We start from the raw sequence: 27922 nt of genomic DNA, 5'->3' as shown, positions 1-27922 counted from the left end.
GTCAATTTGACTCGAATACCATACCCATGGTTACCCATTTTTCATAGGAACATTTAACATTTGGATTATTTTTATTTTGGGCATTTGTCACAGTAAAGCTGGCATTACATTTATGTGTACTATCTTCCCTTGCATCCTTATTATCTGCTGTTGCCATTGTACTGTTAGAATCCCCTACTGCCGTCCCAAATAATTAACTTATCAACCAGCAGCAGGATGGCAGTTGGGTTTTCTTGTTGATGATGTAGTTTCTGAGATTGCTATAAATTGTATATTTAAACTAATGCTGAAATAAATATATACAGTTCATGTTTATCCATCAAACTATATAATGGATCAAACGTAAGCCTATATTTCCAAAACGTAAATTTATATTGACACTAAATAAACACAGAATGTAATGATTTGCAAATCTTTTCCAACCTATATTCAATAGAATACACCACAAGACAACATATTAAATGTTCAACATTCAGTCATTTTGAATTTGATGCCCGAAAAACTTTTCAGAAAAGCTTGGACAAAGACAACAAAAGACGGACAAAGTTGAGAAATGCTAAAGAAAAACAACTAAAAGAAACCTGTTTGGACATTCTATAGGTAAACAAAATAAAATAAAAAAAGGTCCATCGTTCACAAGCAAGGATGGGGCGAGGTTCACCACTTTGTCAACAACAGCGTGAGTAAATAGTCTAACAGTTTAAGAACCTTTCTCAACCTACAATTGCAAGGAATTTAGTGATTTCATCCTACAGTCCTCAATCTCCAGAGATCCAGAGAATCTGGAGAAATCTCTGCACCTAAGTATCAAGGCCAGAAACCAACATTAAACGCCTGTGGCACTGCACTAAAAACCAACCTCCTTATGTAAAGGATATCCCCACGTGTGCTTAGGAACACTTTGGAAAACCATTGTTAGTTAACACAGCTTGTGTCTACATTTACAAGTACAAATTAAAACTCAACCATGTAAACCAAAAGCCATATAACAACACCACCTAGAAACGCCGGCGGCTTCTCTGGACCCGAGCTCATCTGACATGGATGGACACAAAGTGGAAAAGTGTGCTGTGGTTATATGAGTCCACATTTCATATTGTTTTTGGAAATCATGGACGTCATGTCCCCGGGCCAAAGACGAAAAGGACCAAAGCCAGCATCTGTGATGGTATGGGGGTGTGTTAGTACCCATGGCATGGGTAACTTGCACATCTGTGAAGGCACCATTAATGCTAAAAGGTACGTACAGGTTTTGGAGCAACATATGCTGCCATCCAAGCAGTGTCTTTTTCAGAGACGTCCCTGCTAATGTCGGCGAGACAAAGCCCAGCCACATTCTGCACGTGTCACAACAGCGTGGATTCGTAGTAAAAGAGTCTTCCAGAACATGTCTCCCATTGAAGATGTGTGGCGCATTATGAAATGTAAAATACAACAATGAGACTCCAGACTGTTGGACAGTAGGTGGAAAGAATTCCACCTACTGTCCAAAGCGTCAAGACTAAGTGTCCTCAGTTCCCAAATGCTTATTGATAAGATAAGATAAATTAAGAAGGGTGTAGAGTGTTGTTGAAAGAAAAGGTGATGTAACACATTGGTAAACATGCCCCTGTCCCAGCTTCGTTGGAATGTGTTTTTTAATTGTATTAAAAATAAAAAATCAATAAAAAGTTGATCAGGTTGAGCATTAAAGGTCTTGTCTTTGTAGTGTGAATTGAATATAGTTTGAACATCGGTTGCGTTTTTTTTTACATTTTACACAATGTCCCAACTATATTGGAATTGGGGTTTGTATAAGGATAAATAAAATAAATGCCATTAATAACTTGAAGAGAAACTATGCTGCACATTGTCAGTTAAATTGTATAAACGTGTGTTGATCAATGAGCCTACAGTTTACTACAACACTGCTGGGAGCACTCATCACACAAATAACCAGCATATCTACTGAACCAACGATGCGTTCTTTGTGTTTTCCCAAATCTCATTCACTCGTTCCCTTTACGGAAACTTAACATAACACAGGGAGTAAATGAAGGAACGGTTCTGAACACAGCTATTCTCTGTGTCCATCTCCATCTGTACATTAAAGGGGGCACCAAGGCAGTCCTGGAGGACTTGAACACAGACTGTACTAATTAACATTAGCGCGTTCCATTTGTACTTGGACGTTGGATATACCAAAGTCAGAAAAACGCCAAACTCGGATTTCATACACAACCTCCAAGTACCCCAAGCTCTAAATCCAACATGGCTGCCCCTCGCATCAACAGTGTTGAAAGCTTTAGTAACATAGTTATTAGCACTTCTATGTTATTAGTGTCTCGCTAAATCAGTTGTCCACACAGTCCTGTCCACCATCTATCTGTGGACATACGTTGTTTGTATGCACAAAAAACTGCATAATGGTCTGGTATTTCTAACAATGGTTAACCTGGCTAGAGCTAACCTGCAATGAAAACTACAACTTGTAAATGGAACTCATTTAACTCAAGTCATAACCAGCTCCGGCTTCAGAGGTAAATGAAACGCACTGATCTTCTCCGCCGGCCATTCTGGCAGCCATTTAGCCTAAGGTACATCTCAGTTCCCTTAGTTGACAGCTCCTCGCTCCACAGCTGAACCAGAAGTTGTTCTGTCTAAAAACTCTTGTTTCTGTTCCGAGGAGCAACGAGTGAGCATTGAGGAGGGATCAACGAGGAGCTATGAGCGAGGATACACGAGCAGCCATCCCGGAAGCCGTGCAGCTAAACGGATTGCTAACTCCGCCCATTCACTCGACAAATACCCCCCACCTACCCAAGTTTGACCTAATATCATATGGTCACCCTACCATGAGCTGAGCCTAACTCAATGAGACTCTACCTTTATTCAGCATGTTGACCCTTTAAGAAACCAGGCGAGATAATTGGCGCATAGTGAAAAAATGTACTGACCCTTTTGGGCACAAAGTCTCTAATCTGTAAATAACTGCACAGGCACAACATGGACGCAACGCGGGTGCATCTTGTAGGCTTTCAAATTCCTTGCATTTTAGTTTGATATTTTTTTGCATTCCGATGTTAGCTTTTTCAAATGACACTCTTTGGATTTTTTCCTTCCTGTTTTGGCAACTCCAGATGAAATGTGGGTGAGTCAAGACTCCAATCAGAAGTTATAGTGAAAGCTGCCACAGTCTTAATAATTAGGAGACTAACCTTTACAAATGTTACCACAATGCACTTTATTTCACTGCAATGGTTAAGATTCTCCTGCAAAATCATCCATCCACGTAACTGGAACATTAAGATCCATAAATATCTCCAGAAGACCCTCTGCTTCACACTCTGAGCTCATGATAATTCGGTTTTTGTATTGCATTTAATCCATCAGTTTAAATTGCATGAATTTCTCTGTGTCTCAGTATATTTTACTGCTTTTACTTTATACACCTTTTCAGTGTTTGAACTTATAGTTTTATAAACATTATTTATTCCAGACATGAACCAGAACGAGCTAGAATCATGGGAATCTTACTGAACTGGGATTTTTTTTGTGATTGTCTTTGCAGCCCATCAAAGCCTGGGGCGTGTTGCCCGCTGTCGGCATCTTCAGCATCCTTGGTGCATAGAAATACAATGTTCCATTCATCTCCCTTATTAAACCAGACTGTCTGTGTCGCTCTCTTACTCACAGACACACAGTCTTTGCAGGCTGGAGTTGGGGTCGAAGGCAGAGCGCATCAGCCCTGGAAGGCGTGGAGCTCCTCTTCACTGAAGCCCTGCTGCTTTAACAGCCTGGAAGACAGACCAACAAGAACAGGAGGACAAGGAAAGAGTGTTGTATGTGTTGTAAGTGCTGCATTCAAAGAAAAAGTGAGTGAGTACAAGACAAAGGTGATGCATTCTAGGGAAGATATGAGTTTTAGTGAACTCTGCGGTCTGCGCAATTAAACACAATTTTATCAAAATCGCATGTGGACTGGTGCAATATCCAAATCACATCTATTGTTAAAGGCAAAATATGTGTCAAACCCTTCTCAATTGAGTACTGTGGTGCCGCAGACATCACCGCACAGAAAAAAATAAAAAAATCGTACGTATCTTGATTTTTCTAGACAAATTTTAAGTGATTTTTCCCTAGCATTTATTTTTTTTAATTTTTTTAATGATTTACCTATACAGTTTCTGTTTATACGGTACCGCCGATCATTTCTAGCAAAAAAGAACAAAAACAGAAAATGCTGAAAATCCATGTTCTTTACAAAAGAAATAAATGTCAGACTGACTTACATGTGACGTTCTTCTTAGAAAACAATCCTTTCGTAGAAATGTCTCTTGATATATTGTCTCTAGAAGTGAATTATGGCGCTTCCCATTGCTAGTACCAGATCTACTCTGCCGTCCTCCTCTTTCCATCGCAGATTTAGTACCGCCTCATGCATGAGGCGAGCGTGGCTGGTCGTCATAACGACGCCGTAGGAAACTGCTGTGACCTAATGTAACACACACACACAGAATGTCGACGGTGTGTTGTTTTGGTTCAGTGCATGTGGTTGTTGCCACATCCAGAAGACAAATTAGTCTCAAAAGAAGCTGGAGGCGGCAAAGAAAACTCAGCTGGCTAATCTATTTAAAATGGCGGGTTTGTTCAGGACTCCGCCGTCTGTCGCTAGCAGTGTTGACGCAGTGACAATTCTCTCCGACCAATCAGTAGTCTGCAGTTTTTCACGCCAGCTTTTGGCATCGCCTCAGTTCGCTCGGAACCTTGATGGAGGGGATACTAAAAGAAGTACCTGGTGGCAGATACCCGGGACTTGTTCTCATAATGGAAAACCAAAAAAGGCAAGAAGTGGCAAGGCCAGTCGAGCAGGTACCATGTAATGGAAAACGCCATTATTCAACTTTTGGTTTTGTTAAAAAAGTATCGTAAAAATAAAAATAAATGAATCAGGACTAAAGTCTTGTATTCTTGTAATGTGGGACGCTGCAAGATCCCCAGTCTTTACATATGTTGACAGTCTTTGGCGTTAGATATGAGATGATTGTCTTTAGATGGTCTGACTTTAGTCTTTTCAAAGTCTTCTAGTAGGCATTTGATGCACTCTTTTCTCAGAGCACTAGCACAGTAAGTTAAAGTTTATATAACAAAGGTTGTTTTACACACCCTATCGTTAGCTCTGTGAAGGCATCGGGGCCGCACACACACACAAAGCATTTGGACCCGTCGGGCCTGTTGAGGAAATCCTTGAGCATGGACTCATCCACCCGACCCGTCCTGCCAGTCCAGCTGTCACAGGGATCGGAGACGACGTACTCCACCTGAAACCTGACACACACAGACTCACATTCGGAAGATGTACAAAGACGCAGAGGTCCGGATGTAGCAGAGGAATTTGTAACGCTGAAAATCTTTATTTTGCAGTTCTGCCTCAACACATGTGGACATGTCAAGCCTTAAAGCCCAGTGTGCATTCACCCTAACTAAATGTGTGCCTCAGTTACTCCAACAGAGAATCAATGGCCTTGCTTTTTATAACTTCTTATCCTTCAATATAACCTATTCTGAGGTATATTGGTAAACTACATACTAAACAGAAGTTGTGTAATGAAGCTTTGCAGATGTTCCACAGTCAACAAGTAAATGTCTGCTATTTCTTCCAATTGTTTTCCCACCCTACCAGTCTCCACATTCACAAATCTGACCAATGATCCTACTGCCCACTTGCCTTGAGTTTAACACTCCCTGCATGCTGTTCTTTAATTATTTGCAATTGTGTTGCTCTGGTTTTAGTGCTGTGCTCAGTATTCAGGAAGATGAGACTGAAGACTAAACTCCTCTACTACCAGCATCTAGGTAATGGATGGTCATATAAAAATAATAAAATTGACACTGAGATGGGTGAGTCTTTCTCTGCTGTTCACCTCCATAACTTTTTTACACTTGCAATGTACCTCTCCGTATTGAAAAGATCTTTGCGAGATGCAAAACAGACAGACTCAAGTTATCTTTTTTTCCGACGTCCATCGAGCAGCTGAACGCCAACAGTAGATCTTAACACAACAGAGCAAAGGATCAGTGACTACGCCAGAACTTTTTGCACTTTAAATATTTTTTTAGTTAGTATTTAATATGTTGTATTGTATATGTGCCCTTTTATGTCCTAAGATGCTTTGTTTGTGCTCTTATGTTGATTTTTGAATAGTTTTCCTGTTACATGTGGAAGACTCTTATTTTAATTAGACTGAATAAAGATCTTATTATAAAGAAAATCCACAACACATGTTTGTGTTGTGAAGTAACAGACTGCTGCACTATGCCCAAGACAAACTTCCCTTCGGGGACAATAAAGTGTATTCTATAGTGGATTTAAACACAACCCTGGTTTTATTTTTCTACAATTCAAAACAGCCCCAAAGTGTGCTATCCTCATAGCACTCCCTTACACACTGCACTCCCTAGTTTATTTAATTTATAATAAATACTAAATGCATGCCGGTTTGTGACAGGAACACAGCCTGAGGCTTGAAACACGCAGCAGCGATACCTGTCAGTATTAGCAGCCAGTTCATCCAATTCACAGCGCCACAGGATGTCCTCCTCTCGTCGGTTGAAAAAGAGCAGCTTGGTTTTTCTGAGGATGCACAAACATGTTGTAGATTATCAGGCAAGGCCTTGGGTTTATAATCAAGTGATACAAACAGTAAAATAGAAGACACGGTGTCTGTTTTCTCAACACAGTACGGTGGATGGGAAAGGTTGACGATGAGGACAAAGAGTCTTACAAGGAGTCTTTCTTTTTATGTGTTAAATTTCACTATTTTTACTACTCATACCTTGCAAATAAAGCTGACTCTGATTCTGCTGACCATTTTTATGTCTCTAGCTCGTTCCAGATCCCAGTAACTTGAAAAAGGGCAACATTTAGCATATATTGAGAACATTGGTGTGGGCACAGTCCGCTGATAGTGGCTTAAGTGGCCGGATTTTCAATGCTCTCCAAAAGTTGACTCTGAATCAACTTCTGCAGAGCGGTAGCTAATGAGAGGGCAGAGTGCAGAGGCGAACGTGCCTCCAATATATTGTGTATGAACGTATGCTATATTTAAATTTCCGTGCACATGAAAAGATTGTGATTTTCTGATAGCCTACTTAATGGATTGTAACAGCTAGCTTGGCAGTGGGTTGCCCAGGCAGTTGGTATACCTGGAGATTTTTTATATAGATTTGTTTTAGAAGTAGTAGCATTGTAGAAACGTCAGCATTGTAGCAAGGACAACTAGCTGGTTACTGGCAATACATAATGTTATTGGAACTAAACTAAACAACTTTTTAAGCGGCAAAGTGTGTGACTGAAGCAGAAAACTTCCCAGAGACTGGCCAGATAGAAACTGCAAAACGTGAACAGCGTTCAGCATCATGTCGTGGTGACACAAGTTCGCTTGCAAACCGCTGAACGCCACAGACAGAGGGGAGATGCAGTTGAAAAAAGAACCCTGGGGAAACCCAGCGTAAGATGACAAAGCTGGTTTGAAATCAGCAAAAGTCTCCCTTTAACTCTCCTGTTGTCCTGGGGTCAAAGTTGACCCATTCGTAAATACTTTTTATGTAAGAAATTTGGGTTTTGTTCAACTAAATAGTCAAAAAATAACCACGATGGTTCCATACAACGCTCTTCTCAAGTAAAATGAATGATCACTTATTTCATTTAATTTTGGTTTTTAATTCAATTTTATAACATTTGAAAACAAACATTAAAGAATGCTAAAATAGACGTGACAACAACGTAAAAAGTGACTAAAAACTAAAAAAAGGTTTTCATTTTAAATCTTGACCCAGAAAAAAAAAAAGGTGCATGGTCAAAGACACCACAAGGGTCAGGAGTGTAAGGATAGAGTAGACGTAATGAAAGAGAATAATAAACAATGAACGTTTTAAAAGTCCCACCTGATGATGTCATTGTCCTGTAGGGCCAGTTGGATGAGGCGAGCCATGGGGGTGAACCCTGTGCCTGCTGCTATTAAGTAGAGAAGTGTGACATCACGAAGGGGGCGGAGACTGAAGGTGCCCTCTGGACCACTTACGGATACACAGTCACCTACAGAGTAACAACAAATAAGTGAACAAAAGACAAATAATTCATCCAATGGATCACACAGTGCTGCCACAATGTAAAATCCTAAATAACAACAATATAGTTTTGGACAAGCACCATTTTGATTATATTCAGTTTCTACTTTTTTTATTGATCAATGTGAAACATTGCAACAAATCATGATTCAATGATGTTAATATGGATGAAAAAACGCGAGCACTGGACATCCAAAAGAGCGTGAATACTTGTATAGGCCCTACAGGGTCAGTCATTGATATTACAGAGGATACAGTTCAGAAATTAACCCAAAACTACACAGAGAAAAGTGTGTTTCCACTTGACCACAAACACTAGCCCAATGGCTTCTGACGGAGAGTGTTGAGCAAGAGATTGATATTATGTAACATCTCTAGGAGAGCTGTAATGGAAAACATATGTAATTATTAGATCTGATATCCTGCTTGAACTTGAAAAACTTGAGGGCAGCAGAGCAGTAGATATGTTCATGACTCATTCATTGAAACTAAGGCATGTTTGAAAGCAACTGGTAAGTGATTTATCTAAGAGTCTGTTTCCTTTCAGCTGCATGAAGGAAGAAGTAAAGAAAAATGAAGATGAGGGTGGACCCAGGGACAGTTAAGCCAGCTGGACGAATAGGAGGTAAAAAAGGTTTATAAAAAGGTAAAAAAAAAAAATCATTGTATTGTTAAACTTTGTGGATTGTGATTTGTTGATGTACGTGCACTCTGCACTTGATCAAGCAGAAATGCAGAACATAATACATTTTCATATCTGCATGTTTATCTCAAATAATATTGTTTCATACAATCCAATATTCCAAAATGTATTTTTTCCACAAAATAAACCATGGTGTCAGTTTACAGCCTGTTTCTACGTAGTCTTTACTAAGGACATAACAAAGGCTGATGTTTTTTTGTGGAAAAAATACATTTTGGAATATTGGATTGTGTGAGTTTGGCAATCGACTAGTGTGGAAATAAACGGAAGTATGGATTAACACGACTTTTCTGCCTTTCTGTCACATCTACAGCAGTCACAATCACTGTGTTCCGTCTAAAGGAATCACTGCACACTGACTCGCCCCGTTTAACTCTGGCAGGAGGATAACACGGTGTAAGTAGCATCGATTGTTTTCGTTTTTCTCGCTACTGACAACACGACACATTTAAAATCAACAGAGCTATGTGTTGGAATCAACCGGAATTCTTCTTATATGTGTATTGATACTGGGATGTCTACACAACTGAGTGAGTTGACTGACTTTTAAAAGTTCACCACTTTACTCAAACCAAATTTCAAAACACCTGTTCATGTATGTCTACTTTAGTCTATTGGCTATTTAGGTTTTTTTCCTGGTCACTTACACATTTTGCTTGTTTAGACTGTTTACATATCATATGTACATTTTATGTACCGTGTTATTGCTGAATACATTGTGAATACATGTTTCAAAAACGACTAATCGGAATTTGAAAAACAGGAAAAAACAAAATAAAAAAATTGGAAAAATTACAAAACTATAATAACCTTGATCCAAACTAGACATAATATATAGCCCCAAAAACAATACAGTCAGAACACAATACAATCACCAGTCCTCCTTGAACCCATTCAATATTGCATTCAATTCATTTTTAAAAAGTCTCTTGATATTGCTCATTGTTGCACTTGATTTCATCCCCTCACGCGACTCACACACTGTGATACATGGGCTGTGGCTTACCGATGCACAGGCTGTTGAGATGTGGGGTGAACACTCCATCAGGGTAAACTTTGATCATGAGGTAGAGGTCCGATTCCTGCGAGGAGCAGACGGAGGCTACTTCCAGGTTCTGATCTACTGGGGTGTATGGCCTCACTACCTCTGTGTCTGGATATGGACAAAAATAACAATTTACTAAGACTTCTTCTCACTGTTTGAAGTACCTAGGGAAGTCCACTCTGTGTCTTCAGAGCAGCTGTCTACGCAAAAATAAGGTTTTGAGTGTGCCTCAGTAAAGAGATCCCTTATGCATGTGTACTGATGTGGTATTAAATATCTCTTAAATGTGTAGACCTTTTCACAGTTAACATAAACAAAGAAACATTTATGTGTGTCAGTTTCCTGTTTAATTTTGTAGTCCGTTTTTCTCCCTTTTCTTGTCTTACTTCCTGCCTTTGTAATTGTCTGCCACACCCGGAGGTGTTTCACCTGTTCCTAAGTCCGTGTGTCACCTGTTCCTTGTTTTACCTCGGTACCGCTTGTGTTTAGTCAGTGATGTCTCTGTCTAGTGTCAGATCATTGTTTCTGTTTTGTATTGTGTGTGTGTGTGTGTATGTGTGTGTGTGTGTGTGTGTATATATAGTCTACCCTTTTTGTGTCGGTGTTCTTGTTACCTGTAATTCCTGTGTTTGACATTCACTTTATTTTGGAATACTTTGAATGCTGTATTCAGGACTCCTTTTTTTTTGTACGGTTTTAATGGTATTAAATCCTCAAGCTCACCACTGCCTGCTGTCTCTGCATTTGTATCCGACATTATCTGATTCCTCTAACAGTATGCAGACAGGAAGTTGACAAGGGGCCAGGCTGTTGCCAAGCAATGGAAGGCAGCAGCATTCCTGTTTTACTCACTTGTCTATATGTATACGTTTATTTCAATGAACAATGTTTGGACATTCACTGTATTCAGCACAGTGTAGTCGGCTCCCTACCTTGAGTGAGGGCTTTGAGGTAGACGTGTTTTCCAACAGGTACATGCATGACAGTCCCACGTGGAAATTGCAATCTGAACACGTAGGTGTTATGGTTCACCTGAGTCTTAGACACCAAGACACAATCCCGATAATAGAGAGCTGCAAAAAGGGAAATCATTTAATGTAAACTCATTATTAACATGGACAACATTAACGTGTTTGTGGGTTCCTAATAAGCAAGCAAATATCCAATAGGGATGAGAGAGTACAGCATTATCTGTATCTGTATCTGTTTACCACATGAATTATCTGTATCCGTATCCGTACTCAGACTGGGCGGGGCCTAAACCGGAAGTGGTCAGATTCAAACCGGAAGAGGTCGGGCTCTCTTGAAATGTGCGGGGCTTTAACCGGTATGTTATTTAAGCATGCATTTGATATGAGTTGATCAGAAATGTTTATATTTATTGCTGATTTGAAAACTATTTACATGAAAGCATCAAGCTTCAGATCAATGGTGTTGTCATGGTAAGAAACAAACTATATACAGAACGTTTTGCAACACTGAATACAACACATAACGTTGCAATTATGAAGTAAAATGTAATGAACAAGAGTTTTCATACTCAATATAACTTTCTTTTTTTAACTTTTTATTTTTTTATGATCAGTGATCATAAAGATCAGTGAGATCTTTTTTTTTTTTACACCAGGTGTGTGTGTGTGTGTGTTGTGTGTGTGTGTGTGTGTGTGTGTGTGTGTGTGTGTGTGTGTGTGTGTGTGTGTGTGTGTGTGTGTGTGTGTGTGTGTGTGTGTGTGTGTGTGTGTAAGAGGGAGACACAGAGAGAGAGGGGGCGGGGGGCAGCTGACAGTAAAAAAAATAATAATCTCCGATGGCAGAGAGCAATGGGAGGTGCATTTAACCAAGCAGCATGTCTGAAACTGTGATTATCACTGAACGCTGCGCGGCCAGTAGAGGAGTTGTATTCAATCCGAGCACGGATATTGACTCATATTACTCGTAAAATACTTGTACTCGGCAAAAGTGCTTTTTCTGTACCGGATACTTGTTTCAGCCGGATACTCGGATCACCCCTAATATCCAATGTTATCTGATGAAAGATTTTTAAATAAGATGTGGAGGAAGAACTGGCTCTGGTTGGTGCACTGGTGGGTCTCACCAAATTGCATGTCCCCTACACAATGCGAGTCCCCTACACGGTAGTCCCCTACGGTCACTACCTCTGACAGCTAGCAACGCCAACATTAGATGGACCAAGTAAGAAAAGCGTTCCTCGGGAGTGTTTTAATCAAAACCACAATCTTTTTTCTAAACTTAACTTGTTGTTTTGGTGCCTAAAAAAACGGACTCTTTCTATGCTAAACTCAACTCCCTCCCTCTATTCCAAGCAGGACCCCTGGAAGCTCTGATGATGATATAAATGTGTCGAACTCAAGCCACTTGGGAAGAACCCGGCCCCTTGCAGGCCTTATTTCAATTAAGTTTCAAAATACAGTTTGGCAATCCTAGTGCGCTAAACCAAAAGAATGCAAACTGCAATTACGCAACACAAGAAGCAGAATTTGGCAGGATTGGGAACTTTGAGACTCAAACTTTCACCCAGAACACAGACATTTTGCATGTTCAGGCTGTGAAATCGATGGTTGTCAAAAATGTTATCATAGTTTTGCTTGATTTGCTAAATTTTATGATGGCTAAAGAACTTTTTGGCTGACTATTCTAGGGGTTTATGCTGACAAAAATAAATAAAATTTCAAAAGAGTTTCAAAAAAGCCCCCCCCTGCCCCAAAAATTCGACAAAAACGTTAAAAAGCAACAAAAAAGTCAGAAAAGCAACAAAGATTATAGACAAAAATGTCAAAAAAGTGACATGCAGTAATACAGTCAAAGATATTTTACCTTCCCAAAGAAATAAAAGCATGTGAATAGAGTTTACATATCTGGCCCTTGATGTGATTCTCATTTTACAGTGTGGCCCTTAGTGGTCACGTATCAGACACCCCTGTTAAGTGATTTGAGGTTATTTCCCAGATGTAACAGATGTAAGAGACATTCAGAAACTTTATTTGCAATGTTTGAGGCTGGCCTGTATTTTGGGCATTCTATGGCGTTATTTGACAGCCGAGTGGAGTGGAGAGGGATAGAAAATGCAGGGAAAGAGAGTAGGGAATGACATGCAGCAAACATTCCGACCGAACGGGAACTGAAACGGGGAACCACTGCTCACGGCCTTTGTGCCCATGTGGTATGAGTGTGTTCCAATGTGTGTAGTTAAACAGTCCTTAAGAGGCTTAGTCTTTTATGAGTAGCAGTGATTGTGTAGCATCCAGCTCTGGTGAAATCTTGCTAGGTTTGGCATGCATCCTCCTCCTTTGTTGCGTCCTACTAGCCAGTTGTAACAGAACGGACAAGCTGACAAAAAATTTCTTGCAAATCTTCCAACAAAAGAAATTGCTTGTATTCGCTTTAAATGCAGACATTTTTAAAACCCCAATATTGCAGTTTCATTTCTTGTACCTCTAGGTGCCTAATTGGTGGGAAACAAGGTGTGTCAGCAACATTCAAATTATAGGCTAAAGATTAGTGTAAAGGAGTAAAGGATCCAAAGTGGAATGATTTCTTTGACCTTGGATCTTACCTCTATCATTTTTGCGTAGAAATGTATTGTGAAAATCCAGTGGTTGACCAAGTTTTGTCCATTTTCCTTTAGCCTGTTTGCGTATGCTGATCTGGATCTTTCCCACTGAAAAGGCAGTGTGGACTGTTGAAAGACAGTTAAGAATAAGAACGCATGACAGCAACACAGACTTTGAAGATATTATCTAGTATATCTATCTTTATTTTTTTATCAAATCAAGGTGTTTTCTTACCAGCAACAGTTCCCTCTACTTCATCAGCAAGACCTGAAAAGCATGAACATTTTACATCGAAAATCATGTGTAAGTCAGCATGTACAGTGTGTCCCTATCTAATCAAGCGCTTGCATAAATCATCTATTTTTTTTTTTTTTACCCAGACATTTAAAAAATAAATCATTTTAAAGCTGTAATTGCAATACTACTACTAATAAAGAATCCCAAACCGGCCCATGCCTGTATGTAGCAATTTTCAAAAACAGAATTTACGAAAGGGCTTTACAGTAAGATGAAAAGTGAAAGAAGAAAACAATATGTGCTGCACCTCAGCGTGTCTCACTTGCGTTTTGTTTTGTTTTTTGCAGAAGAAAGCGCTTTAAGTGTAGAAAGCTCTACTCACGTAAATGAATCATGTAGGACATTTGCCCCAGCAGCACTTCCAGCCGTAGAACCCCGGCCTCAAGATCAACAGTGGTGCAGCCCGAGCTCGGAATCTGACAGAAAAAAACAATATCCGGGTTTTTTCCTGCATAGAGAACGTTTTAGCGCCCTCCAAAGAGGTTTCTAGCAAGCGCCTAAGGAAAATCGCAAATGCCACTGTATATTTAACATCTCTGACAAATTATTCATCAATAGAATGTCTTTCAAAACCGGAAACAAAACAACCGGCACGCTGCACACACGCCGTTTGGGCTTGCGAGTCGGCAAAAGAGTAGTAACGTTATGTTTTGAGTGGATGCCGAGCGCAAGACGCCAAAATGGACGCCAATAAGATTCTGATGGAAAGTTTACTTTTTAAAAGTTGCCGAATGGTGTCATTGACAACCCAAAGTGATCTGTGTGTTTTGTGGTTGGGAACTGAGCTATCATCACAGCACGTCCAGTCTGAAATACCACTTGATGGCCAAGCACACAGCTGAGGCCCATTCTCCCACCCTTTTTAGTGATGGACAGTGTTACATTGTGTGAGAGATTACAAGTAACAATGTTATTGTGAAATTAAACACTACAGTAGGCTAGATGCCAAAGTTGTTTTCAATAAAAAAAAACATTTTCACAAAGCAAGCTGATCCACTTTTCCATGTTGAAAAGAGTATTAAAATGAGGAAAGGATTATGGGACAAAAGTAAACCAAGGGACATTAAGAATAGATAAAAATGTGCAATTAATTGCGATTAATTACAAGTTAACTATGACAATGCAATTAATCACAATTTAATATTTGTTATAAATTGTTTGACAGCATTTACAATGATTTCTTAAATAAATAGCAAATCTTTTTTTGTTCTAGATGTAATTTGAAAAGGATTTTTTTTAATTGTTTAAGGCTTAATGGTATTTAAGAATTGATATTCTGGTGGTAACCCCATTCACATGGACAGTACAGGGAATGAATAACGTCTGGAAGGGCTGTGAAAATGAACTTGCCATTTAAAAGACACTTTTCTTCATCCATTTCTGCACAGAGAGCTTTGCCAAATCAAAGACGAGTGTGCGTTAACCGTGCATCAAAAACAACTGTGGCGTTAAAAAAAAATTGCATTAAAGCTATGGCGCGTAGTTTCTGTCCCACCTATTAAGGAATTCTAAGTAATGACAACACTGTCCACATGACAATTTTGGTGGTCGCACACAACCCTCCCCCACCAGTTGCTAGTAACTCAGGGAGGAAACGGGGGTTTAAAAAACATTAAATTACCCTGTTGTTATTATATCCTTTTTTTTCTCCAAAGCTGAACACTGCTGTTTTTCAGCGTGACGTCCAATGCATCTGCACCAGTTAGTAAACATAGCCATACTGAGAAATACAGAGAGACTTGTGTGGAGCTGATCCTGTAGTCTTAATTAGCTTTGTATCAAATCATTTTCCAATGGCCTGAAGGGATGTTCATTAATACAAAATAGTTAGCCACTACAGTTTTAACTCATTATTAACGCGTTCATTTTGACAGCCCTAGCAAACTATGTAATCTTCAAGCATTGATCCAGGCACCGCTTTGGGCAATTGGAAACTTGATCCGTCAAACCATTAAGATAGATTAGTTACAGGCTTTAAAGCTTTCATCTAAAAATTATGGTTTATGTATAGACATAGAAAGGCTACCTTATCATCATCAACTAAAGCATCTGGTATTCTCAAGGGTGACATCGTGCACAGGCCGCCGTAGAGAGCGCACACGCTACAAGCTTGCACACAGACGTTTATGCTCAACGCATTGCTCATTGCAGTACTCTCCGAAACACCAGAGGGCTTACAAACAAAATAAGACTGTCTGCCTCCAACACTATTAGCTCTTTCCGTGAAGTCGTTTTTTAGCTTTGACAACAAAATCTCTCATGTTTTTCCACACTCTAAATGTTTTTTTCTTCTCAACAGTGTGGTGTATCTCCCACAAATACAACTGTACAACAAATACCACTGTTACTACTGGCTCCCTATACATAGATAATCACAGGTTTGTAGAGGCAAACCTGCTAAACTGACAGCGCGAAAGCTTGCAGAACCTTCGCGCTGGAAACGATAGCCGTGGTGACGTAATTTTATGGCATTCGCACCCCCTGATAGGAACACCGCAACTTCCATAAACCTAGCTGGTTGGTGGACAAAGGTGAAGATCAAGAGGGATCCTGGTGTCTAGCCTGGAGATAGAGGGTGCTGCAGGGGACACACACATGAACAGTGACTTCTAGGTTCTTTTTTTAGGCTTGGTCTCAGTCTTGAAACAAAAAAAACACACACTTGTGACTTAACCCGCATTTTGTTTGCACTTCCCATCATCAGCCTGGTGGTTGGAGTTGCATCCTCAGAGAGATTCAGCTCACCGGCTCAGCCAGTCTCCTTCAAAACCATTGGCTTCCACCCTGTCTGCTTTAGTTGTATTAGTTTGTCTTTATGGAAATTTTCCTTTTAGTTTTGTACAATAACCTTATTTTTAATGAAAACTAAGCGTGGTCTCCCTTCCTTTGTCCTGCCTTGGGTCAGACTGTGACACACTCTATATCTCATGAACAACCCCCCGAAATTTTTAACTGCAGTTTCCACACGATATTGGAACAAAATCTGATATTGCAACATTTTTTTCCCCGGATATATGTTGCGATATGAAAAAATAAAAAGTAATTTTTAAAGAGGACATAAATAGCTCTACTTGGAAATGGTAAATCATTCCCCACTGCCGCAGTGATTTTGTAGGGGAGTGCATCTACAGAGAAGATAAAAATGAAAAAGGATCTTTTCTAATGTGAACCATTCTTTGTTAAACTTTAATGTTTTGCAAACACCAGAGGAAGTAAGCACTGTGACTACTCTTCTGAAGTGATTTTGGAGAGGGAAATTAGGGAGAAATACGCTGGTTAACTGACATGACACCATTGTATTCATATAATACTACCAATCCAGGGTAAAGTGTATGACAATGACTGCATGTTGCTTCCTCTTAATAACAGGTTGTGGTTGACTAGCGGGGCCAGTTTGTTACATCATAGCACATCAGACACAGACTTGTTTAGTAGATTAGTGTTACGTTTACAGATTTGCGGCTCCGAACCGTAACGTTAGTTGGGACAGACGGACCCCTTGTTCCTTTAGGCTTTCACTTCCCATAACAACAAACCCCGTCGGACTAACGTCACATACACACGTTGCCCACACGGCTTCATGTCTTAAAGGGGAAGGGTCGGACGGTAATAATCATGTAAAAGGAGAACGGTGAAAGTTTACTTTTCTATCAAGCAGCAAAAAGGGATTGGCGTCAACATCGCAACTTCCTGCGAGCGCGCATGCGCACATTGCAATGTTGATGCTAAAACACAATATTGTTCAGCTCTACTCAGGAATGTGTGTGTGGTAGATGAGGGATTACCTTCCGTTTAGCATAAAGGACCAGGTGAACAGTCACATCAGTTTGGAACCAGTCATACCTACAAAAACAACAGACAGTAGATAATAATAATGTCATTGAGTGTGAGTTTAACTTTAACATGTCTGTATTTTATTTGTTTTTAGATGTACTATGTCCTTTCATACCGAGGCCGGGAGTCTTTGTCTTGGGGAGGAGCCACTGACAAAGGTGGTGCGAGGCCAGTCGGTGGCGTAGGAGGAGTGATAGCTGATGAGAAAAACAGAAATGAACGCCAACCACTACTGAGACACATACAATGTGACCACTGCTTACACTCATTCTAATACTATATGAAAACCCAGTGGCAGACACTTGCTTGAGTTGTGTTTTTGCATTTCTTTTTTAATCTTTTATTAGTCACCTTTCTGAGAGCTTAGGGCAGAAAATCAACTTGTTAGGACTGGTTCTACTTTTGGAACTAGAAGTAAAAGTATTCTATCAGCATTACCATGCCCTAGGAACTTACTCATATTGTTTTGGATAATAAGGACAGCTCTAGGTAACCTGAAGGGTTCAGGCACAAGCGTTATGTGGGATAACAAAGTGCTTAAACCATTTTTGTGACTAGCCTTGTGCAGGATTCATCGACAGGGTCCTTACACTTTTTGACAATGATAAAAACGCAGCTTTGTGACAGTCACGGTTTACTTTTCAACAATATTTGTAAGTATTTATTTCTCAAGCCAAGATAATTTAAGTAAGTAATTTATAAGTAAATAAACAGTTGAACTGATACTGGGTGTATATACCAATATGTATATTAGAGTATTTAGTAGTTTTTAAATGACCACATCCACACGTACATTTTGATTTAGATCTCTTTGGTTATTTAAAAGCCGGTTATCAAGGCAAACACACTTTATTGATCAGCGTCTAATATTTTTTAATTTGTAGAAAACCTTAGTTACTTTGATTATTTTGCAATACAGCTGCATTTCCATTTTTTTCCCTTTCCATTTCTGATCTTTTTTATAAAAGACACCGCCAAAAAAGAGAAGGCATGGGATCAGAAGGCATTTAACCATAGGAGTGCCTGAAGTGGAACGTGCTCCCTAATGTGACTGTATGTGTGTGTGTGTGTGTGTGTGTGTGTGTGTGTGTGTGTGTGTGTGTGTGTGTGTGTGTGTGTGTGTGTGTGTGTGTGTGTGTGTGTACCTTTATTGGTTGTGGTGACCTTGGTGGCCATCCTGCCCACCAGGCACTCTTTTAACATGGACTCATAGTTTACCCAACGATGGACCTAGGCAAAAAACATACGATTGTCACCACAGCAACATGTGTAAATCCTATTAAGTCACCCATAAACAGATTACACAGTAAACTGAACTGCATTAAACCTTGCAGCGCTCACAAGGTTGCCCAGACTAAACATGTCCCAGTCCTCCAAGGGCCATGGGGCTTGTTTTCACTCCTGCTCATATTTTGTTGTTTTACTCACTGCTTGGCGGGTTTACTTTAGTTTGGCCCCAATGAGTTACAAAGAGCAAGCGGGGGACCAGTTATCAACAGCTAAGAATAGTATCTTATTTATTAAAATTATAGCTTGAGACTAAAATGTAATATGCACTGTTGCTTGCTCTGGAGGAGACTACTAGAACTGTTGGGTCCTTGTAAATTATGGAGTGTGGTCTATCTGTAAAGTGTCTTGAGATAACTCTTGTTATGAATTGATACTATAAATAAAATTGAATAAATAAAATTGAATATACAGTGCCTCGCGAAAGTATTCGGCCCCCTTGAACTTTTCAACCTTTTGACACATTTCAGGCTTCAAACATAAAGATATAAAAAAAATATTTTTTGTGAAGAATCACCAACAAGTGGGACACAATTGTGAAGTGGAACGAAATGTATTGGATATTTCAAACGTTTTAGCAAATAAAAAACTGAAAAGTGGTGCTTGCAGCTGTAATCGCAGCAAAAGGTGGCTCTACAAAGTATTAACGCAAATAATAATAATAATTTTGCACGCACCACTTTTCCGTTTTTTATTTGCTAAAAAAGTTTAAAATATCCAATAGATTTCGTTCCACTTCACAATTGTGTCCCACTTGTTGGTGATTCTTCACAAAAAATAAAAATGTAATATCTTTCTGTTTGAAGCCTGAAATGAGTCAAAAGGTTGAAAAGTTCAAGGGGGCCATACTTTTGCAAGGCACTTTATATGTATGTATGTAAATATGTATTTTTGAAAAAGGTAAAAAATTAAAACAGAAAGAAAAGCAGACTAGAATAAATATGCTAAATAAATGTGCTTTCCAGTAAATTTTAAAAGTACCTAAACCGGATCAACTTTTCTTAAACCAGAAACTTAACTGTGTATTTTTAACAATAGATGGGTGCCAATAACTGACCAAACGTGTGGCCTTCAGTTAGGCTAGCCAAGCAGAGATGCAGCTTATTAGCAGAGAAGCTCCAGTATGAAATGATACTACAGTCTCATCACAATGATGGACAAATGTGACTTTGGCCTTTCATCGCCCATTGATAAAACTATACATAATGTTCCTTTTCCACACAACCTCACTATACATTTCAGACATCTAAAAGAATCACAGCAGCTTAAAAATTATAAACTTTTTAACTACTTTAATTATCATGTTGGAAAAGTAATTTTAGTGTGAAGGGGCTTTTTTATCTCTCTAGCCATTGAGAAGCTTAATTTACTTCATTAACTGCTACTTTTATGCGTATTTGTGTTTGATATCTAACTAAGCTTGGACTGAACATTTACATATTAATTCCATTCAATTTTTACTTGCCGCTGGAAAGCACTTTGAAATGTAAAATGTAAAAAAAGTACAAAGCAAGATTGCTGCAGTCAGCAGCAGCAAAACAAGCTACAATGTAAGTTAACAGAGCTATTGCCGACCTTCACAGAAGTACTTGTTTTGCCACTGACAGGCTCACAATAGTATTCCAAGTGTCTGACAACATTGTGGAAAGGATATCTAAAAAGTTCAACCTTTCTATTGAAGAGCAAGATCATTTTTTAAACATAAATACATCTGCAAAAGTGCGTTTACTAAATCTAAACAACCTAAACAGTAATTTTGGCTTTGTAAAATACACTTCATTCAAAGTCGAGAGAAACTAAATAAAATTATGAGAAGCCGTTTTGGGTCGTCTTTCCACAGTTCCAACCATCACATATAAATGAAATAATGAAATAAATAATAAAATAAAGACATAGTTTATAGATTTACATGTGGAAATATGTTTAAATACACGCTAAATGTATTTCTTTTTTAAATGGAGTCTGGTGGATTTAATGCTAGCAACTTGAGAGCTGTTTCTGGTTAAACAGAAAGGTCTTTAAGAAGTGTTAAAGGTCTATCGCTGTAGAAATCCTTTCCATAATGTTTTTAGACAGAATATTAATCCGAGCCTGTCAGTGGCAAAACAAGCACTTTTGTGAAGGTAAATATAAGCTGGACGATTGCCCCATTAACTTAGATTGTAGCTTGTTTTCCTGCTGCCGACTGCACATTGTTGTTCCCATCCGTCAGTTAGACACAAACAAATAGAAAAAGGCACAGTAAATAAATACATGTTAAAGGGTAACTAATGTTTCTTTAAACCTATTTTACTCATATTTAGTATCTTGTTTCTAGGCTGCTGGCTCGGTGTGGCGGGTGCAACTGGTTTTCATTTGTGTTTGTTGCTGTCAATATTTTATGTTTGTCATAGTCCTTGATGTGATTTCAGGGTTTCTGCATGTTTCACTAAGTCAAATTTAAGACTTTTTAATACCATTATGAATGAAATTTAAGACCTTTATCCTATTTTTCAAGCCAAGTATTGCTAAACTTGCAGTTCCCCATAGCTGAAGAACAAAATCTGTTTTATGTCCATGGTACAATATGAAAGAGACTTGCACCGATCACTTTAAAGCTGATTGACAGCAATATAAGTTGCATGTTGGTCTCATTTGTAGTCACAATACAGAAAAAGTATACTTGGACTACAAAAGAAACTACAACACTACAGAATTCAAAAACAGCATTTGATGTAGCGTTGCATGGACGTAGGAAAATGAAGACCTGTTTAAAATTATTTAGGACTTAGAACACAATACTTCAGAGAAAGAAATTTAGATTTTAAAATGTAATACCTGGATTTGATACCTGTTGCAGTTCAAACTTCCTTTGGGCTAATAAAAGTTGGAAGTTGAATTTGGAAAATGCAGAACTGCACCTTTAACATTTGTACCTTTACCTAGGCTTACATAGCACCATGAAAACAACGGTGCTCTTTCTCCATCCCCTTCCCCACCTGGTCAAACAGCTCAGTGCCATCTATCCCAGCGGCCTTCATCAGCTCCGCTTCCCCACCAGGGTGGTAGTCCATGTAGGGGGTCACGTTGTAAACCATACCTGAAAACATCCACAGGAAAAAGAGCTTTATTTATATATCACATTCTACTGTCCTCTGCTGACAGAAATGATAACAGCACACACACTTATGTCAAATTATGGTATTATGTTTAATATCAGCAGTAGCTTGTCAGCTAGCCAATGCTGACAATGATCCTGACAAAGATCAAATTTAAAAGATAAAATGCATATTGCCATTGTAAAATAAAGGCTTTTTGTAAACCCTACAGTGTGAGGATCTAATGGTAAATGTAGCCTCACGGTTATAGTGACCAAAATGATCACGGTTTTCGGTAGTATCGCGGTAAGTGTGTTCAATGCCTTTAGCAGCATCTTTTATCCTGCCATTCTGCAGACAGGATAACTATCTTCCATCAATTGTCCTGCGGCATTCGGTATAACCAAAATATGCTCAAGCTACAGACTTCCTCTTAAGACCCTGACATACTAACCCGATAATTGGCTGTCAGACAGTCAGGAGAGGTCGGTGACTTGAGTCTTATTGGTGTGTTCTGTGCCGTCGTCCATTGAAGAGGCCAGTGGCCTTTATTTTGGTCAACCTGACATGATTGGTCAGAAGGCGGTCACTGCAGGCAGTCAGACTCACATGACCAATCTGATTGGTGGAGTGCTAACCCGGAAAATCACAAGCGGGATGACCGTAACTAGAGTCTCTCAAAATCTGACGAAAATCTTTTTAAACAGATTAATTAACTGCATGGCCTATTTCTCGTTTAAAATGTTATCAGAATAACGCTTTGGTGAACTAATTTAGTAAAATATGAGATTGTATTGTCTGGCTATGAATTTCCGGAGAAAACCCACGTGACGAGTTTGTCTAATCAGCCACCATCGGCAGCCTTAGGCTGGTAAATGTCATGAGCGCTGTCATCTCCACCTTCCGCCATGATTTAACTTCAAGGAATGCCTGTTTTTCCTAAAATTGATCGACAAAAGCTTATTGTCCCAGCCCAAACAGCTACCATGCAGGTTAACTTATTTACCCCTGTGCCGTGTCAGACTACCATGCAGGCTCACCTCGTATGCAGGTCCAGCAGTCATCCCTTGTGTTGTGTTTCTGCAGCTCTTCCTGGGTAACTTCAATCAGGCGCCCTCTGAGCCCTGTCAGATCTTTTCCACTCTTGGAAAACCGAATCCAGTCCATTAGACTGTGGCCAGGCTTCAAGGCCACCTAGCGTTAAATAAGCAAGGGCATAGTCAAGTAAAAGAGGATAGCCTTGTATTATTCTCTTTTGGAGATATGTGAAGGCATGTTAAGACCAAATTTAAGACACAGCATTGTCACGTTGAGCCTGTGCGTCGACAGAATTTTATTAACATACATCTGGCAGACATCAACAGACTCAACAAACTGATCCACAAGGCCAGTGATGTTGTTTGGGTGGAGCTAGACTCCTTACAGACAGGGGCTGCATCTCATGTCTCTTATTTGATGGCTTCTTGGTCCTCGGCAGACCCGGAAATGGTTCTGTCCCTCGTCCGTAAAGTCCGCCTCAAAGCTCTTTTTTCTCCCCCGAGGAGTGAGCATCGTGGAGGGACCTCCGAGGAGCTATTACCAGGGATTCCCAGAAGCTACTCTAACTCGCCCCATACAGCTGACAAATTTATGTGACACATCAGAGGAAAGGACGTCTCATCTCGTCAAGTTAAAAAAGAAATAAGACAGATTCTATAGGGCCTTACATTAGGATAGTGCAAAAAGCTAACTGGAGATTTAAAAATATGACTACGTCTAAGTTTCCAAGCAAGCCGCCTAACTGTAACTGTAGTTTAAACATGTCTTAAAAAACACATTACAAAATAATTCATTACATGTGATTTAGCTGACACGTGTATCCAAAGTGACATTTAATTGCTATATATACAGTATATCAGAGGTCGCACACCTCTAGAGCAACTGAGTGACTCTCTCAGGGATATATTGGCTGATGTATCGCAGTGGGAATCAAACCCAGAACTCCCACACCAAAGGCATGTGTCATATCCACTGTCCCACCCCCAAAATGTACAAAAATCCCAGTGACTTAGGCCTGGTGGGGGGACAATTTGGGCCCAGTGAGTCACCATGTTTGCAATACACTGGGGGAAACCACTCCACAACACATTGGTGAGAGCACCTTTATAGTCAGACTCAGACACCCATGATGCACCACAGGAGGTCCTTCCCGCCTGTCCTTCCTGGCTGTTGCCATTAAAGTACGGTATGCAACTCCTCCCTCTTAGTGATATACACTTAGAGTGTCAAAACTGGACTCACAGCACGCACTTCCACATCTCAATATTGGACAATTATGTACAATACTTACTTGGTGCAATAATGTATGCCTGTTGACACCGTATTATACACTGTATTATATGACTACACTACAATATAATTTGTACAATCCATTGTTTTAGAAAAATTATCTTTTTAACCTAATCTCACTTGTAGCTTATATACTTACTGTATACACTTAGTAAATACTTTTACTGACAAGCTCTTTTCTTACTCTTATTTCACCTTGAATCTGACTGTGACTAAACAAAATGAACACATGCTTCACTGCTGACTGTATGTAGACTATGTAGGATTGAACGTTAGGTAACTGCATACGTGTTCTCTATTATTATAGGGTATGTAGGCTACTTTTGTCACTCCAAGGAAACTTTACACTGTTAAGGTTTAGAAAAGGTATTCTCCTTTTCTACAGAAAGGAGAAGTGAGTTATTTATGTGTTGTGAGGTGTTACCTTGTTCCTGCCGGACTGGCCAGACGGAGCGACCCGCTGCTGGGAACCCGGCGCAGGGAACGACTGGCTGGGGACGTTCAACATGTTGGGAACGCTTCGGAGGCAACCCCAGTTTCGCAGAAAACCTATTTAACCAACGGTAGTTCACCACATAACACACAAGCACGACAGTTTTGTAACTTAGTCACACTGGCTGCTAGACATAAAAGGTACAAGTCGCCCCCTTGTTGTGACCTTAACAGTCACTGGGTGTGCCACATTTCTCTTAAAAAACTGTGTTGAGTAATGCTGCTTAGCTTAAAGGGCTAAGCTAAGCTTGGCTAAGAAGCCATTTCGTTCTAAATAATAACAGCAAATTACATATCGTCACATTACATTTCCAATACAGTTTACAATTGCCGTTTGATAAATAATTCATTAACAAATTCATAAGTCACTTGCTATCTCGCTTGCTAAGTAATTGGTTCCGCCACCATGGAACTACTACACTCACTAATATTATTTGTCGCACAATTTAACGACGACGTCAACAAATGGTGTCATCAAGTTGCGACGGTCCTCTGTTGCCCTCTACTGTTCATTCGTTGTATGAAGGAATGTCTACGGGGGGTTTCATCCATGTACAGAATACATGTATTTAAAGAGCATGCAATGCATGAGGTTTAAGCCAGCATTTCCAAGGCATCACGAGACAAGTAATGTCTTTTAAGAAATCATCAAAATTATTTCATGAAATAAACCAAAACTCTGAAACGAGGAAGATCTTGGGAAGATAATGATAACACATAAAAAGAAAATTAAAGTTATACCCTTTAAACTACAAATAAATTAGGTTAAAAAAAAGGTTGTTTACGAGATGCGCTGATTTACAGAGGAAACCATGAAGTGCATATTAGGACGGATTCCCCCTCTATCTGTTTACTATATGCACATATTTTGAAATGCTATAGCAGTAGTAGCACAGGTGTAATAACATTAACAATGGCTGCATTACGTTCAGGTTGGCCACTCCCCAGGATCCAGGAGTACATGCTGGCTTTTAAAATTGGTTGAGACACTTACATGGAGCACAGTCATTATTAACAATATTAATCACCATGATACTTTCAATTCAAACTGACATGAAAAATGCAAATAACCCACCTGCAATCAAACTATTGAATACAATGGTGAAAGATGAACCATTTTGGCCTCTGCTTGATCCACTCTCGTAGTCATCATCATCATCATCATCTTCATCATCCTCTTCTGAATCTCTCTGGTTGTCTTCTGACATTGTGAAAACATGGTATCGCACAGAGTTTAACGTTGTATCTATTTATAGCGGACTACAGTGTAGGCCTACCTCAGACTTTCATCAGGGCATCTGAAGGGTTTGCTTTTGAAAGGCTTATCTGCTAAGAGGATTCTCCGACTTCAAAATAAAGGTCCATGTGCACCTACATTCTAAGACACGTGTTAAACCAAAGGCCTGCGGGCCAAATACGGCCCCGTACAGACTCTGATCCAGCCTACATGTCAATTTAGAATCCCATTAAATGTTGTTTTTTTAATGTTTTTTGACCTTTCTTTTAATGTTTTTGTCACTTTGTTCTACCTTTTTTGGGGCTGTTATCTATGATGGCGTAGGAACATTTTTTTGAGGACTTTATATAGACCAAACTGTACACAAGAAGACTTTATAAGACATACAATAGTACAGCCATTTGACTTTTCTCTTAAATAAAGCATGTCAATAAATGAAACATGTGTGTGGCCCTGGATGTGATTCTTATTTTCCAGTGTGGTCCTCAGTGAAATTGAGTTAGACACCCCAGCTCGGTACAAGCGGCCGAAATGGGTTTCTTCAGGAGGGTGGCTGGCATCTCCCTTAGAGATAGGGTGAGAAGCTCAGTCATCCGAGAGGAGCTCGGAGTAGAGCCGCTGCTCCTTCGCGTCGAAAGGAGCCAGTTGAGGTGGTTCGGGCATCTGGTAAGGATGCCTCCTGGGCGCCTCCCTAGGGAGGTGTTCCAGGCACGTCAAGCTGGGAGGAGGCCTCGGGGAAGACCCAGGACTAGGTGGCGAGATTATATCTCCAACCCGGCCTGGGAACGCCTCGGGATCCCCCAGTCGGAGCTGGTTGATGTGGCTCGGGAAAGGGAAGTTTGGGGTCCCCTGCTGGAGCTGCTGCCCCCGCGACCCGATACCGGATAAGCGGTCGAAGATGGATGGATGGACCCCAGCTCGAAGAAATATCTCTCTGGCAACAGTTACATGACTGTGTATTTTAACAGAAAGTGTCCATAGAACGTGATTCACAGTTGTTTTTCTGTTTATTTACATTTCCAATTGCATTATGGGACATTCATCTGGGGTACGACAACACCATTGCCGTATATTATTAACCAGCACAAAACAAAGTGTTTAAAGCGTTGAAAAAAAGTTTTAAATTAATCGAAGATCAGAGTTCATTTCAGAGGTTTACTAACTGAGCAGCTTTGTGTGAGGAAAATTTGAATAACAGAAAATGTTCTGCATTACTGTGGCTACATACACAATTTCAGATTTTTATTACGAGACAAAGTCCAGGTCCAGAACCTTTTCTGATTTATTGCGTAGAGTACATGGCAATAAAGTATTGAATCTTGAATCTTAAAAAAAACTCCATTCCTGAGGCAGGCAGCTGTTTAGAAGGTTGCAATCATGGAACTCCTAAACTAGCAGGTTATTAGCCGGTTAAAGGGATTGCAGTTTCTGTGCATTACATAGACAAAGACTTTCAAAAATGGATGGGTCTATAACGCTAAAAATAATTGAAATAATTTAGTCAGAAACTCAGAACAAACAGCATTGTGCTCATGTTGGCCAACATGACTGTAATGGGTGGTTTTACAGGGTTTCATGACATCAACTTGTATAGTAGTTTATCAGTTTAGCAAGAACTTTATCACTGTCATTATATCACGTTTAGTTTTTCTCTAAAACGTACTGATATATTGTTTTATTGTTATATTTTAGAAAATAATTTTCTGTTCTAATGTAGCCTATTCTAGTCTATTCATTTTTGTATTTATCAGTTTCTTTCTGGAGCTCTCTCACGAAATAAAAAACATGTAATAATTGTTGGGTTTCTTTAAATAACATCACAGAGTGCGGTCTAGATCTGCTCTTTTATGAAAAGTGCAATGAGATAACTGGTGTTGTGATTTGGCACTATATGAATAAAATTGAATTGAAATTGAATTGAAAACACTGTCCATGATTGTG

At 39.6% G+C, this 27922-nt stretch overlaps 1 protein-coding gene across 3 annotated transcripts; it reads right to left on the bottom strand.

The window, feature by feature from the left end:
* Window positions 1-948: 948 nt before the first annotated feature.
* LOC117946523 (cytochrome b5 reductase 4) lies at window positions 949-26066 on the bottom strand. 3 transcript variants are annotated; one of them, XR_004657043.1, is made up of 17 exons: window positions 25820-26066; window positions 24677-24801; window positions 22965-23118; window positions 21826-21926; window positions 18706-18790; window positions 17676-17757; window positions 17512-17569; window positions 14049-14142; window positions 13664-13696; window positions 13432-13554; window positions 10790-10930; window positions 9819-9965; window positions 7927-8077; window positions 6527-6613; window positions 5146-5307; window positions 3645-3776; window positions 949-960 (listed from the first exon to the last, which is right to left on the bottom strand). XR_004657043.1 is itself a non-coding variant. In XM_034874734.1 (16 exons), exons 1-16 carry the CDS (start codon window positions 25950-25952, stop codon window positions 3722-3724), a joined length of 1731 nt encoding a protein of 576 aa, XP_034730625.1. In that variant the 5' UTR covers window positions 25953-26066; the 3' UTR covers window positions 3204-3721. The 3 variants fall into 3 exon arrangements, 2 of the variants coding, with proteins under 2 accessions (XP_034730625.1, XP_034730626.1); XM_034874734.1 differs by lacking the exon at window positions 949-960 and having other exon boundaries at window positions 3204-3776; XM_034874735.1 differs by lacking the exons at window positions 949-960; window positions 24677-24801 and having other exon boundaries at window positions 3204-3776; window positions 25820-25961.
* Between the last annotated feature and the right edge of the window lie 1856 nt (window positions 26067-27922).

Source organism: Etheostoma cragini, chromosome 6, assembly GCF_013103735.1.
Source record: "Etheostoma cragini isolate CJK2018 chromosome 6, CSU_Ecrag_1.0, whole genome shotgun sequence".
In the NCBI taxonomy this organism is placed as follows: Eukaryota; Metazoa; Chordata; class Actinopteri; order Perciformes; family Percidae; genus Etheostoma; species Etheostoma cragini.
The sequence above is the reverse complement of the archived record's forward strand: the minus strand, read 5'-3'. Positions and strand labels throughout refer to the sequence as shown.

Coding starts and splice junctions, on each gene's coding strand:
- LOC117946523 (XM_034874734.1), bottom strand. CDS start 25,952: ATGTCAGAAGACAACCAGAGAGATTCAGAAGAGGATGATGAAGATGAT. Junction 21,927..22,964: donor CTGCTGGACCTGCATACGAG/GTGAGCCTGCAT, acceptor GGATGTTTTCAG/GTATGGTTTACAACGTGACC. Junction 10,931..13,431: donor TCTACGCAAAAATGATAGAG/GTAAGATCCAAG, acceptor CCCTTTTTGCAG/CTCTCTATTATCGGGATTGT.